A 15054-nucleotide genomic window follows, 5' to 3' on the forward strand; every position below is an offset into this window, starting at 1 on the left:
CCCCCCCCCCCCCCAAAAATATATATCCAGGTGTGGTGGCATGCACCCATAGTTCCAGCTACTTGGGAGGCTGAGTAGGATTGCCTGAGCCCAGGAGGTCAGGGCTGTGGTAAGCTGTGATCGTGTCACTGCATTCCAGCCTGGGCAACAGAATGAGAATCCAACTAAAAAAAGCCCCCAAACAAACAAACAAATATGTATATAAATATATCCTTAGTGGTATTAAATCTAACTTTGAAATTCCATATGATTTGTAATTTTTTGAGCATGGAAAGTGCTGATTACACCTGACTGCTGAAACTTTGCCCTAACCTACAGGGTAATAAAAAGTGCTCATGTCAGATTCAGTAGCAACAAGATGATGAAGGGGCAAGACAGTTACATTGTAAAGCTTGGAAGAGACTACTGGTACTCAAGAATAATCAATTTGTTTTTCAAGTACAGAATTCTATTAAGAAAAAGGAGGCCAGGTACAGTGGCTCACGCTGTAATCCCAGCACTTTGGGAGGCCAAGGCAGAAGAATTGCTTGAGTCCAAGAGTTCGAGACAAGCCCAGGCAACACAAAGAGACCTTTGTCACTCCAAAACACAAACAAACAAAAAAAGAACTCCTGGAATAGTGGCATGAACCTGTTGGGACTAAAGTAGATGGGACTGCTACTCAAGAGGCTGAGGTGGAAAATGACCAGAGTCCAGTAGGTCAAGGCTGCTGTGAGCCATGATACTGGCACTGCACTCTAGTCTGAGTGAGAGTGAGACCCCCGAATCAAAATAAAAATAAAAAAAAAAGGAAATAATCGATGTGGGCCTATTATGTTTAATACCTAGAATTGTGCTAGGCAGTTTACACTGCTATTACATAAATTTATTTTAACTGAGCTCCAGTGGAGTAAGAAAAAAAAAGTTTAAGTGGAAAAATGTTAAACAGCAGGAAGTGCTAATCACATAAAGAAGTTTCAGGAAGGGTTAAGTGCCAACACATGGAATAGTTAAGTGGCAACAGTCTTCTTCAATTGTTTTTATTACAGTAAGAGGAATTTTACTCTTAATGCATAGAATCTGAAGAAAAAATCTATATAAGCTTTTAAGAGGCCCTTTTGACAATCAATACAAATGTGAAACAAAACCCTTCAAACAAATACCAATTTCAGTTATAGTTTACATACAGTAATAATTTATTCTGAAATGTTCATTTAGTTTCTGTTGAGACACGATCCATGTCTCATTAATAAAAGAGCAGCCATCTCACCTCAAATACCAGAATATACAACAAGTTACAGCATAGCAAAAATTCTACCTACTTTCAGATAAAATCTAGTTCAGGTAAAATAGTTTCATTCAATGTTTTACAGTTACACAGATTTCTTGTTTAGAGCACAAAATAGTGTAAATTGTTACACGGTAGCTATCTCTATGCACATCATGTGACCACATAACTGTTAATCATTACTTCTGAAATTGAACCATCAGTTTCTTTCATGCAGTAAAGCAAAGCAGGCTGGGTAAACTTGTTCATCGGGAACCATATTACTGTGAATTTCACAGCCACATGATTAATTATGACGTTAAATGGACTCACAAGGACTAAGACTTTTTTTTTGCATAAATACCAATTTTTCCCTGATGTAAGTTTAGTCAGTTTATAATCTAGAAACGATTGATAACAGCAATATATCATATTTTCTATCTGTAGTGTTAAGACAGGCAATAATTAAAGGATGTTGGGATGGGATGCTACTTAAATATATGTAAAACATACTGTACAAATATACTTGGCTTTACCATTTTTTTCCTAACTATGAAGAGTGCCTCTGAAAATATGACCAGTGAAGACAAAGTATACTATCAAATATGGCTTCCAGAACAAAAACCCTCTAACAAGAATCAAACCTATTTACAAAACTTTTCAGTTTTTAGTTTCATTTGAAACAAAATTTCTATATAGCAGTTGTAATTAACACATAATTTTCTTAATTTCATTTTTCCAGCTCTTTTAAACAGATGTCACAAGGTAAGACCCAGAATGGCGCTTAGGACTTTGAGTTCCATTGGATTCTGTGCTGTCAGTTTTTGAATCTCGTTTCTTTGTGTTGTTATTCACGGGTGTTGGGATCTGTGATGGCCGGGATGAAGTGCTATCTGCACTGCTTTTCCTAGGGCTTGGGTTGTAATTAAAAGGAGTCACTCTGGCAGCAACAGTCCCACTAGGTGAACTGTGTTTGCTTGAGCTGCTAGAACTGAATGGAGTACGCTCCACTATAGAGCTCTCATTAGTCTCTGATGCAGGGACGGGATGACTCTGTCCCGGTTTTGTCTCAGTTCCTTTTTGGTCTGGGGCATCTACCTGAATAAACGAGTTCAGGCGATTTTCCAAACCCATGGTGCGCACAGGAGCACTGCCATTACCCACATTTTGTTTTCCCTGATTCTCTTTTGAATCTTTAATGTTTGGATTTCCCTTTTCTGAAACACTGTCAATCACTGGGGGAGTATTACCTGTGGGAGATCTTCCAGATCTAGGATTGTTAATGGGACAGTCCTCAATTCTCACCCAAACATCCTCTGTTTTAGAAACAGCAGGTGCCATTTGATAAATTAGAGTCCTTGATTCAGCACCATTTGTAGCACCTGAGGAAGTGGTTGGAGAAGTACTGTTTGTGGGAGAAATTTCATTTTCTTTTATTTTTCTCCACGTTCCTTTCGCAGATACTTGGTTTTCTTTACTTTGTTTGGTTCCTGAAAAAGAGTTCACATGTTTTTCATCCTCGCTTTTGGCTTTTTCACTGGATTCTGATGAAGCGGAGAGAATTGAAGATGAACTTCCAGTTCTTCTCCAAGTGCTTACTCGAGGAAGGGATGATGAATGTTTGCTGTGTTCACGTTTCCAGGTTCCTGATCTGTTGATTGGAAGTCTGGAAGGACTTTCAGAATGGGAGCGTGCTATATCATGACGCTTTGCTGGCCTTCCGTCATTATACTCTACATTGGGACTGAGGTTGGGTGGGAGTTTTCGCCATCCACCAGTCTGAACAGTTGGATGTGTGGTCAGAGACATATCAGGAAGGGAAGGACTTAAAACTGGAGTTTGTGCCTGGGACCTGGTGGGAGAATCTGGTCTAGAAGATGGAGAAAGCGATTCAAAAGAAGCAGATTCCTCCAATTTTCTCCTTAGGGTTGGGCTTGGAGCTTCTTTGATGAAAGTTGACTGGCGTACTAACACAGGTCTCTCTGATTTATCAGATTCACTTCCACTCGATTTCGTTGAAGACATTCTAGAAAGTTCAACCTTTTTATTAGATCCGTTGCCATTATTCATCTGATTTAATCCTTTAGAGGCAGACTCACTTCTTGGGATACTACTGGCATTCTTGGATAAACCTGTTTGTTTGGTAAGGTTCTGCTGGCTCATCTGTCTGCCTGGAGATGTATATGACATTTTTCCAGAACCTGAGGACTTAGTTGAAGCAGTGCTGGGGGATGATGTCCTTGGAAGTTGAGATAATTTGTTAGGAGGACTTATTCCATTTCTACCAGGAGAAATTGAGTTTCGCCCAGGAGACTGTATAGGTCTGCTTAACGGTTGTTGGGCAGGTCTTGAAGGAGTAGAATCTCTGGATCCCGATCTAGAAGATCCTTTATTTGGCCCACCTGCTTGGGATGTCGGCTTGGCAACAGGGCTTAATTCTGATTTTACTGATGGCTTGGCTCCTCTAGGAGAAGTAGTGGCTGTCTGACCTTCACTAGGGCTTTTGGAGGCTGGAGTCTTAAGGGGTGGGCCTTTTTTAGAAACAGGACTTGTACTTGAGGAGCTATTTCGAACTCCGGGAATGTGAATCATTGTCCTACCTCGAGAGATTGAAGGCATGTTCGTTTGAAGGGGCTGTTTCATTTGGCTTGAGATTTCTGAATTAGATCGAACTTTTCCAGTAATCAAACTTTTATAGACTTTTTTCCCTCCTTTGATTCCTTTATTTTCAGACTCCATCTTTTTGGTTTCCAATGTACTTTTCTCCCCAGGTTTTAGAATTCGTGGGCCCTTATTACTCATAAAGGGTTTTTCCTCTTGGTCAGGTGTAAGATGAAATGGCGATCCCAGAGAGATTCCTGATTTCAGTGAAAGGATGGAATCTGAATCAGATGAAGCTTGTCTGGATAAACATGCAGCAGCAGCAGCCTGATGTAAACTACTTACTATGGAATTTGCACCTTCCTGAATAGCTTTCCAATCAAAATTTTCTGAATCTGGGGATAAACCATGTTCTGAATCTGGTCTCTGTATATCTTTTAAATCAAGTGTCAAATCCTCAGCTAATATGCCACCCATATTTCTGGGACTATGTTTTTCATTATCACCCTTGAGTCTTGAAGGCTTTTTCTTTTTTGGCATTGCAGAACTTATGCACTCCTGCAACAGGTCATCTTCAGAATCAATACTAAGCGAACTGAGAGAACTGTTTCTTGAGAAACAAACGGGGGTATCTTCAACATGAAACGATTTAGGAGCATAGCCTGATGCCTGAGGTTTACTTGGTTCTCCCTGTGAGTTGGGGGGCTCAGTCTCTTTGATAGGTTCGCTTTCTTTGTTGTTGTTGTTTTCTTGGTCGATGTCACTGAGGGAACTCAGAGAAGAATTACGAGAAAAGCAAACTGGAGTATTTTCAATAGCAAAATTCTGTAATTTTTCATCAGTTGCTGCCCCTCTGTCTGGTATGTCTTTGGATGACTGGGGAAAAGTGGACTGTTTCTGAAGTATGGGTTTAGACTGACTTCGATTTACTGGATGCTTTGTAATAGCTTGTGTTTTATTAGCTGACTGTTGGTTTGAGGTTAGTTCCGAACGGCTGGTAACTTTAGCTTCTGATTCCTTATTCTCTTTCCCCTTTCTTAATTCAGCCTTTTCCCTGGAAAGGTCAACATCATCATCATCAAAATCTAGAGAACTTAAAGAATCATTTCGTGAAAAACAGTAAGGAGTTCCTTCAATAGGTGTGTAATGATGGGGTGAATCAAAAGTAAAACTTCCTCTGCTTCTATCTTCATTATTTGGTAGCTTATCATTTAAGTCCTTGGCATTATTTTTCAAGTTCTGTTTTTTTGAATCTTTGTTGTCTGAGAAAGCTCTTTCAGCATTTACATTATTTTTTGAGTCTGCATTTTTTCTTACACGTGTCCTATATTCAGTATTTTGTGGCATAGGTTTTACGGGTGAAGTAGGTTTCTTTTTCTTACCATCTAGTTGATTTTTGTTACTTGCACATGAAGACGCAGATGCTTGTTGGACCTGGTCCATTATCTTTTTCACACGGAAAGGCTTATGACTTTTTCCTTTGGGCATAGCAGAATTAATGCATTCTGCAAGAATATCACCTTCCTCCGTTTTACTATCATCCAGTTCAGGTATGGTTATAGCTGAGGTTTTTCCTCTTTGAGCCTCATCTGTACTTCTGCCTTCTGTAGGAATGGTATCTCGTTTTTCAAATTCCCCTGACTGTGCCACTGCTCTGACTCCTTCTCCAGCTGCTAGCTCATTTGGAGGGGATTCTATTGTTAGATCACTTAGAGATGTGGCTGTGGAAAAGTTTATAGGTGTCCCTTCTACACAATATACCCTTGGCATATCATCTCCTGGTGTAAAACTAACATGCTTTTGTGCTTGTATCCTGTTTTGTGATGGTAGAAGTTTGTACACAGGAAGCTGACTTGGTTTCCTTGCCACAGGTGGAGGCAATTTTGAAGCAGTCTGGGCTGGCTTTTTGGCTTTACGTGATGACTTTGTTGGCATGGCAGAAATAATACATTCTTCTAGTATTTCAATGTCATCATCATCTGAATCATCTAATAGATCTTTTTCAGAATCAACAGGTTTATCTGCCTCTTTTTCCTGGTTTTCATTTGATTCTGTAGGCTGCTCTGACTCTGTTTCATTCCCATTGTCATTCTCCTGAACTGGAGGCATTATTCTTAATTCCACATCTTTTTGTATAAAAGGCTCATCGAGGCTCAGAGCACTCAGACTAGATGAACAAGAAAATCCATCTGGAGTACTTTCTGTGGCAAAATGCAATAAAGTATCAGCATCTGGGAGAACCTGGACCCTCTGAACTGCAGCATTTACAGCAACTTGCTTGGGCCCACTCTCTCTCTTTTCAACAGCAGGTGCTTTATTTTTAGGTACCTCTCGCTTGGTTTGAACTGTTTGAGGAGGCGGTGGAGGGGTTTTACTTCTGCTTGGGGGCATGGTTTGTCCAGGGCTATCTGGGAGGTCACTGGGGCTTATAATACCACTTACCATTCCACTGCATGGTTCACTCTGAACAGAGCTGGCAATGGAGCGACTCTCAAAACTGTCAAGTGAACTGACAGAAGTACATCTGCTAAACATGAGCGGAGTCTCCTGAACATAGTGCTCTGGGGGACTTTTGGGTGTCTGGGCACCACTTTTTGAGGGAGATTTGGCTCCTGAAGAAAACTCAACAGCTTTGTGCCTGGTTGATTCTGAAGACAGACCAGAAGCCTGGAGTCTGCTGGTTTTGGTTCTAACGTGCTGTGCCACTGCTGGAACTTCACTCACAGGATCTTCAGTTGATCTAGTTCCACTGTTTTCTTTTATTTCTGAGATTTGCAGAGTATTAGCAGAATCTGCTTCCTGTGTAGTCCGATCACATCCTATTTCATCTTCAGCTGATGATAGAGATGATAATGAACTACATCTTGAAAAACATATTGGGGTATCTTCTACACAATAAGTCTGTATTGTTTCTTGGTTAATAGAGGAAACTTTGCAAGAGGTAGCTTTTTGAGTCTGACCACTTCTACTCTGTGCGGAAATTGGGTGGAGCTGATTCTGTCTCTTGGCATTAGATGAAGGTGTGGCTGTGTTCTCACTGCCAGAAGAGATGTGTTCACTTTTAGCGCTTTGTCCAGATGAGTTCTTTGAGAATGGAAATGACTGTTTCTGGGATGAAGGAATGTCTGTGGCATATTTTAAACTATAATCGATAGGCTGATCCACGTGATGTTTTTCTTCATTATATTTTATGCTATAATTTGCTGGTCTCTCTTCTTCTTCATGCTGTTCCTCCTCAGAGTAACGCTCACTATAGTTGGTTGGTTTATCATCTTCATAGTCATCTTCCTGACACAATGACTGGCTTACATTTTGACTAATTCCATGATTAGAACCCACTCGATTTGTTTCTGAACCACTGGTTCCCCTTGACCTATATGGGGAAACACACTCCTGCTGTCCAAAATGAGGCTGGAACTTGAGGTGTTTGTCATCATTGCTCTCAGTATATACGGGATAAGTTGTGCTTTGACTCCTCGATTGTCTTTGCTCACTCTGTTTTATTTCATCTTCTATTATGTGTTTGGGTCTTGCCCATCTTTCATTCTGTGAAGGACTTTGCCTTCCGGAGTTCAACTGTTCATCTGAATATTTAAGACTATAATTTATTGGTGTATCTAGCTCTCCATCATTATCATCCATATGATTTGCACTATGTATTTTATGGGCTAGGTCAGCTGGGTATTGGCCATAACTGCAAAACTTACTTTCATCATCTTCAGAATAGGATTCAATTGAGGGTTTCATCTGACCTCTTTTACCATAACCATCACTACTACTGACACTATTCAAACTATCATTTGAAGATCTCTTATATTCCAGTTTGGCATAAGGCATAGAGCATGTCCTATTTGAATTTTCTGACTTAGTGAAACTGTAAGTGCTTGGATGTGTGTGGGCAGCAGAGCTTCTTCTCAGTACATTCCTCTCGTCTGTCACACAATGTAATTCGGTGGTAGACCCAGAACTTCGGTCTTCCTGGGAGGCATGAATGGCTGATACTTCTTCCATGACTTTGGCAATCTGGGCTGCAGTGGTGGAGATCTGCAGACTTCGCTTTGAAGAGGTTCCTGGAGTTTCTGTTGCTGGATGGTAGTTGCCTAGGCCAATTCCTCGTTCTCTCTCCAAACTTCTATCTTTTTCAGAACGAGAACTATCTAAACTTCCTCTTGATGAAGAGGAGCTGGGTAACACTGTAGTATTCAAATATGGCGAAAGGACAGTCATGTTTCCTGTATTAAAATTGTCTGGCCTATTATCATCATGTCGATTGGTGTCAAACACATAGTCACCATAGATATTTTGCTTATGTCTCTGCTTACTACGATGAGATGCCTTGGGACTTAAATTGTCAATATTGTCAAAAGTTTCTGATAAATGCTGAGCATCTAATTCTGCTTCTAGGGCTTTTTGTTTCCTAACATGAAGAGATGGCAAGCTTGAACCAGGAGACATAATATTGGCATCCTTGTACTTTGCGGGTCTATTTGCCATAAGATTCCTTAAAGCTGCGGCACTTCCCATAGCAATCATTTTGTGCTTTGAATGAATGAGGTTCTTGAGCATGCTAACTGCCCCCATGTCCCACAATGCTTCTTGGTCTTTAGGATTTCTTGCCGAGAGATTCCACAAAGTTCCACATGCATTACTGACTATTGTCAAACTATGAGATTTTAAATGTTGTAATAAGGTTTGTAGGCAGTTGTTCTCTCTTAGGATTTGCCTGAAATAAAATCAAGAGATCGCAAAATTAAGGTCAAAATGTGTGTGTAGTAAGAACAAATAAAAGGACAGAAAACAATAGGTGTAATATGATTGTATCAATTCGCCTAATATGACTGTACTAAATTCCAAGAATTACACATTTCCTTTTGTTCTTTCCTATTTCATTTAATGTGTATTGTTTTAAGGTGCTCACCTGTCAGACCAAAAAGTGTTATTTTTCCTCTATTCTACATTTCCTATTATGACCCAATAGCCTAAAATAGTTTTTTTGGGAAGCAGATACATTTACTCTATTCACATGGTAATAGTTTTGTAATTTAAAAATTATAAATGTATTATGAAATCTTATGCTGAATAGGGACTTTGTGGTAATTTAATCTATGAATGAGTGCTACTATAGTATTAATATTGAGACTTCTTGGAAAAGGTAGACAGAATTGATTGACAGATATTTATGTAGTCAATGAGCACACTAAAAACTCCTAGATGAGCAAACTTACTTAAAAAAATATATCTATTTCTTCATTCAGGCTCTCACTCTGTCATCCAGGCCGGAGTGCAGTAGCATAACAGCTCACACAGCCTCAACTTCCTGGGCTGAGGCAATCCTTCCACCTTAGTCTCCCAAGTAGCTGGGACTACAGGCACGAGCCACCATGCCTGACTAATTTTTACATTTGTTGTAGAGATGAGGTCTTGCCATGTTGACTAAGGTGGTCTCGAACTCCTGGCTCAATCGAATCTCCCACTCCAGCCTCCCAGAGTGCTGGGATTACAGGCATGAGCCACTGTGCTTGGCTCTACTTTTTAGAGCAATCTCTGGCTTGATTTTGTGATACTACCATCTCCCTTACAAGTGCTCTCTGGCAAATTGTATAGTCATTATTTTAAACAAAATAAAGTAAATGAAACGTTTTCAAAAGTATCTAAAACATATAAAATTAAGGACTAAAAATTAGCATAATGAACTCTGGGACTTGGAAGGGTTATAGCTTGTTTAATGCACAGGAAACTGAAGTTTAATGGTAGCATATTCAGCTTTAAGGAGCTTTAAAAATGACTGGCAAGGATGCACAATAAGCTTTAACGTGGTGGTCTTCTCTCAGCAGTCCAGCAGTCAATCGAGTACTTACTGGGTTTAAGGAATCTTCTCTGCACAGCAGAAAGGGATACTAGGTGTGTAGCCTGTGCATCAAAAACTTAAAGAAAAGATGTTTACATTCTTAAATGTTTTTTATTAAAAGAGTCTCAGGTTCTTTTTGGAAATTACAGAGGAACAATACTGGACAAATTAAAAAAACGAATAAGCTGTAAAAGATACCCATATTTTGTTATCTTAACACAGAGTCCAAGTTCTGAAAATGTGTGCCCAGTTTCTCAGTTGCTCTCTTAGGTTTCACAGTTCCAGCACACTGGATGAATGGCTAATGGCTAAATAATATGATTATTGATGCTAAAAAAATGTGAACCTTTATATTCTCAGAATCATGCTCATTTTTGTTTTGTTTTAAATATTGTTTTCATATTCCTTTATGCCATACTAATAGAAAGGGATTTTATTCTAATATTTGTGACTTTTAATTTTTCCTCTACATTTGGGCTATATCTCTCAACTCTCATTTGTTTATTTCTAGTCTCATTTATTACACTATCAACTGTTATTATAATACATATATGAGTTAAACTAAAATTAGTTATCTTTTCACTGTAATATATTTTGGCTTAAGACTTTTATAATTACAGAAAACACTGCTTGCAATTAGGTCTTTTTGAGAGTATGAATTCCACAATAATTCATTTAAAGCAACATAAAACTCTCTATATACCTGTGGTCCTCATTTGTGGCTATCAAGCTGGACACATTCCGTAGTATCCCTCCTCCACTTTCAATAATGGCTAAAGTATTTGTCTGGCTCCGGTAAGTGAGAGTGCCAACCAAAAATGCAAGTGCACCATCCACCGCACATATATCAGCTTTATTCTCAGTGCAATGTGCTGACAAATTCCATAAGGCACTCAACACGCTTTTGAGAGTTGATTCCTATTAAGAAACAGAGTATGTATCATCTAATTAGAGTTGGAATTTGTCTTCCAGTAACTTCTATGTTGATTGCTATTGAATAAAAGCTATTTTTTAATCTACCCTACTGCCCACCCTCCAGTGACAAATTATTACAAACTTTCCATTTAAAAAATTTCATAAAATCCCAAATAGAATTTAAGTCAGTGACATCCTATAAAACAAGCAGAACACAAATATTAAACTCATTACTTTTATAAACTTCATTCTGTTTAGATAGTATATACACAACTTAAAACAACTTAGAGTATGAAACAGAACTATGTGCATTATGAAAAGATAACACTTTCAGGATAATAGAAAGTGGATGAAAAACTTCTATTTATCAAATATAGTTATGAAAAGATATGTCAGAAGTAATAATAAATGACAAGAACAAGTTATAGTGTAGTGTATACAATATTCTGTTTGTATAAAATACATGCATATATAGCTACATATGGTTGATCCATAAGTAACAATGTGACATAAAAAGAAGAAAAGGGTACTGGAAAAACTGCAACTTCTTAAACTTCCCCAAAATACAAAAAACCAGAACCCCCTAATGTATGATATCATAGTCAACTGTCAAGTTGTAATAGCTATAGAAACACTCAGATGTACAATTAAAGATATTTGGTCAAAAGTTGCCAGGATCCTGATGTCAGTCCTTCTTAATACATAACCAATCAAGAAACAAACATTCATTAGAAGTCAACTCTGTGCCTATCATAATTAGAGGCATCCAGAGGATACAAACATAGAAAACTGATACCTGTAACTTTGAAGGTGCTAACAATTTACTTTGGAGGGGGAAGGATACAAAAAAGGCACATGAAACAAAGTGCTCTAAAAGAAAGACTACTATTATAGCCAGAATTTAATCAAATACACTGAATGTTTCATGGGAGAGAACAGCTCTGTAGGAGGATCCGACCTGTACGTTCAGAGACGCAGGGGAAAGAGACGGAGGAAGGGCATGGAAGTGCGTAGGAATCAACAAGGGAGGACTGAAGAACAGGAAGACACAGAGGATCCGAGTCCAAAGAGGAAAGGTGGGAAGGAAGTTCGCAAACATTCTGGGTGTAACTCAATAAATAGCTAGCTACTTTATTCTCATCATCAAGAAATTAAATGAAACAAAACGATCTAGGAGCAAGTTTAGACACCATTTGTCAGAGAAACAGAAAGCAGGAAGGAAGTGCTTTTAAAAGTCCAGATGGGAGAAGGACACATGCTTAGTTTTAATTACACTGTGACTGAGGCGAAGGCGGGGCATTCCAATTATCCTGTGAACAGGAAATGCAGCAAGAATTTAGGGGAACCAGCCAAACTGCAACTGGCCCAGAGGTGAGAGGTGAAGGTAGAAAAATACAAGCTGCTCTCAGTGAGACTACACGTCAAGGGCCAAGAGTTTTGTTTCAAATAAGTTTTTTTTTCCCAAGTAAGTTTTATTGTTCAAATTAGAAGAGACAAAAGAAATAATTACAGGTTGGAAATATAAGCAAAAGCAAAGGGAGGTAAGTGAACAAAACATATGAAATAAAGGTGAGGGTAAGCCAGGCTCGGTGGCTCAGCCTGTGATCCCACGCCTTTGGGAGGCTGAGGTGAGTGGATTGCCCGAGCCCGCGGGTTCGAGACCCGCCTGGGCAGGCGAGACCTCATCTCTACAATAAATCAAAAAATTAGCCGGGTGTGGTAGTGCACGCCTGTAGTTCCAGCTACTTGGAAGGCTGAGGCGGAAGGATCACCAGAGCCCAGCAGGTCTAGGCTGCGGTGGCTGGGAGCGGCCACTGCACTCCAGTCTGGGAGACAGAGTGAGACTCCAACTCAAAAAAAAAAAAACCCCAAAAAACAAAAGGTGAGGGTAGAACTGAAAAGCATAACTAAATCTACAAATCTAGACGCTGTGATCAAGGAAAGGGTTGTGTCAGCAGTAATGTTAAGAGGAATTGAAGGTGATACGCCAGTTTAGAAGTGAAGCCACTGACCTGTTAGGGTTTTGGCTACTAACAGGAAAAGACAAACACTGTAGTTAGAAGAAGTCACCGATCACTTTTATTTTCATTTTCAAAATATCGGGTTTCTTATAGATATTTGAAAAACAAAAAAAGAATACAGTAGAGAAGATGCAGAAGACAAGAATAAGGGATTAACAGCTTTAAGTGAACAAAAGAAAAGTTTGGGACACAGAGTGCAGGTCAAGAAAGGTTCTGTGTATAGAAGAGTAAGAGCTGGCTGGATGGAGATAACAGTGAGGCAGCACCGGCAGGGAGGAGCTGGAAGGTAGTTTCAATTCTCTTGGCCATTAATAGCTAATGATATTCAGAAAGAATTGATGTCGAATTAAAAAGAGAAAAATAATATTCATAATGACTGCTTGCGTTGAATGTAGAAAAAGAGAGAATAAATTCTAGCGAATTAGTCAGCAGCAGTAAAGTTCTCATAATATGTACAAACACATTCGATCTTTCTGAAAATATACAGCATTATTTGATTTGGAGTCTTTTAGTGTGCATGGTACTAAATTTTTGGTACAGCTTTATTGAGGTGTAACTGAAGAACAATAAACTGCACATTTCAAGTACACAACCTGATCATTTCTGATGCATGTATACAACCATAAAACCATCACCCCAATCAAGATAACCGACGTTTACATTATCCCCCAAAGTTCCCTGGTACTCCCTTATAATCCACCCGTCCCCTTCCATCCCAGTCCACCACTGATCTGTTTTCTGCCACTACAGATGACTGCATGTAACAATAGTTCATTCTTTTTCATAGCCAAATAGTATTCCCTTGTACAGCTGTTCTACAATTTGCTTGCTGTTCACCTGCTGACAGGCCTTAGAGTTATTTCTAGTTTTTGGCTATTAGAAATAAAATTGCTGTGAATATCTGTGTGTAAGTATTTGTATGAACATATGTTTCTTTTCCTCTTGGATAAATACTTACGAGTGGAATGGCTGGGTTGTACGATAAGTGTATGCTTCACTTATATCTATGTAAACACTGCCAAATGTTCTCCAAAGTGGTTATACCATTTTACATTCCCATCAGCAATATATAAGATTCTGGCTATTCAACATCCTTGACACTTGGCCAATCTTTTAAATTTTAACCACAGAATTTGTGTAATAGGCTCACATTATAGTTTTAATTTACATTTCCCTGACTACTGTGATATTGAGTATCTTTTTAAGTGTTTTTTGGCCATTCATATGTATCTTCTTTCTGAAGTGTCAATACAAGTCTTCTGCTTATTCAACATTTTTAAAGGTTTTATGCAGACATTAAGTATATCTGAATATTATCTTTATAATAGTTTTTTTTTCTTCTATTAAAATTTAGCTTAGTTTCTGAAGCAGATATCCCACGTGGAGGTATTTCCTTCCGTAAACAAATTATTATTTGGGGATTCCTCACCCTTGGGTCTGATCACCTCTCGGTAAACTGACCACCAAAATTTAAAGTTTGGAGAGCACAGAGGTAATACCTGTGATTCTTAATTGGCAGTGATTCTGTCCTTCTTCCTTCCCAGGGACTTCTGACAAAACCCAGAGACACTTTTGATAACCATACCTTGGGGGAGGATATACTGGCAGCTAGTGGGCAAAGGGATGCTGCTAAGCATCCTATGCATAGGTCAGCCCCTCAAAAATAAGAATTATCTGGACCAAAATGCCTACGGTGTTGAAGCTGACATGCCCTGATGTACATTATGTTCCCTTGCAGTCTTTTCCATCTTAATACTTTAGGAGTTTGGAGCACTCTAAAACTGTGAACTGTGAAATAAACTGTGAGAGAAACAGGTGAGAAACTAGGGAGTCTCATGGGTGGGAGAAGGCAGCAAAACAAGTGGCCAACATGAAATTCATATTATAGTACTAAATGTTTTCAAAGGTACCTTTTTAACTTCCAAAGCACATTCCATCAATGATTTTACACTTCCAACTTCCCGCAACGTCTTTTTACTGTTTACATCTGCTCGCCAAGACAAATTCCTCAAAACACTTGCAATAACCTGTAAATACATCAATTTTAGAATAATTTGTTTATAAAATGATTCATACTAGCTATTTTGTTTTTAATGCTAGAGGTAAGAATAGAACTCTATTAATAAAGAAATTCTGGGTGGGTGGTTCATGCCTGTAACGCCAGGGTTTTGGGAGGCTGAGGAGGAATGATTGCTAGAGGTTAGGAGTTTGAGACTAGCCTGGACAACATAGCAAGATCTCATTTCTATTAAAGAAAACAAAATTAGCTGGATGTGGATGTGTACCAGCTACTTGGGAGGCTGAGATGGAGGTGGCAGGATCGCTTGAGATCAGGAGTTCAAGGTTATGGTGAGCTATGACTTCACCACTGCACTCCAGCCTGGATGACAGAGGAAGACTCAGTCTCAAAAAAAGAAAAAAAG

The 15054-nt window shown here is 39.0% G+C and overlaps 1 protein-coding gene across 3 annotated transcripts in view; it reads right to left on the reverse strand.

The window, feature by feature from the left end:
- Positions 1-989: 989 nt before the first annotated feature.
- Positions 990-15054, reverse strand: part of APC (APC, WNT signaling pathway regulator) — a 131127-nt gene continuing 117062 nt past the window's right edge. The window contains exons 14-16 of one of the 3 annotated variants that reach the window (XM_021713715.1): positions 14542-14658; positions 10399-10613; positions 990-8570 (exon numbers count right to left, since the gene is read on the reverse strand). In XM_021713715.1, coding sequence (XP_021569390.1) covers positions 1994-8570; positions 10399-10613; positions 14542-14658 — 6909 coding nt within the window. In that variant the 3' untranslated portion in view covers positions 990-1993. The remainder of the gene's footprint in view (positions 8571-10398; positions 10614-14541; positions 14659-15054) is intronic. The other 2 variants (XM_008060673.2, XM_021713716.1) reach the window with 2 other exon arrangements.

Source organism: Carlito syrichta, unplaced genomic scaffold (assembly GCF_000164805.1).
Source record: "Carlito syrichta isolate Samal-C Ts95f unplaced genomic scaffold, Tarsius_syrichta-2.0.1 Scaffold304694, whole genome shotgun sequence".
Classification (NCBI taxonomy): domain Eukaryota; kingdom Metazoa; phylum Chordata; class Mammalia; order Primates; family Tarsiidae; genus Carlito; species Carlito syrichta.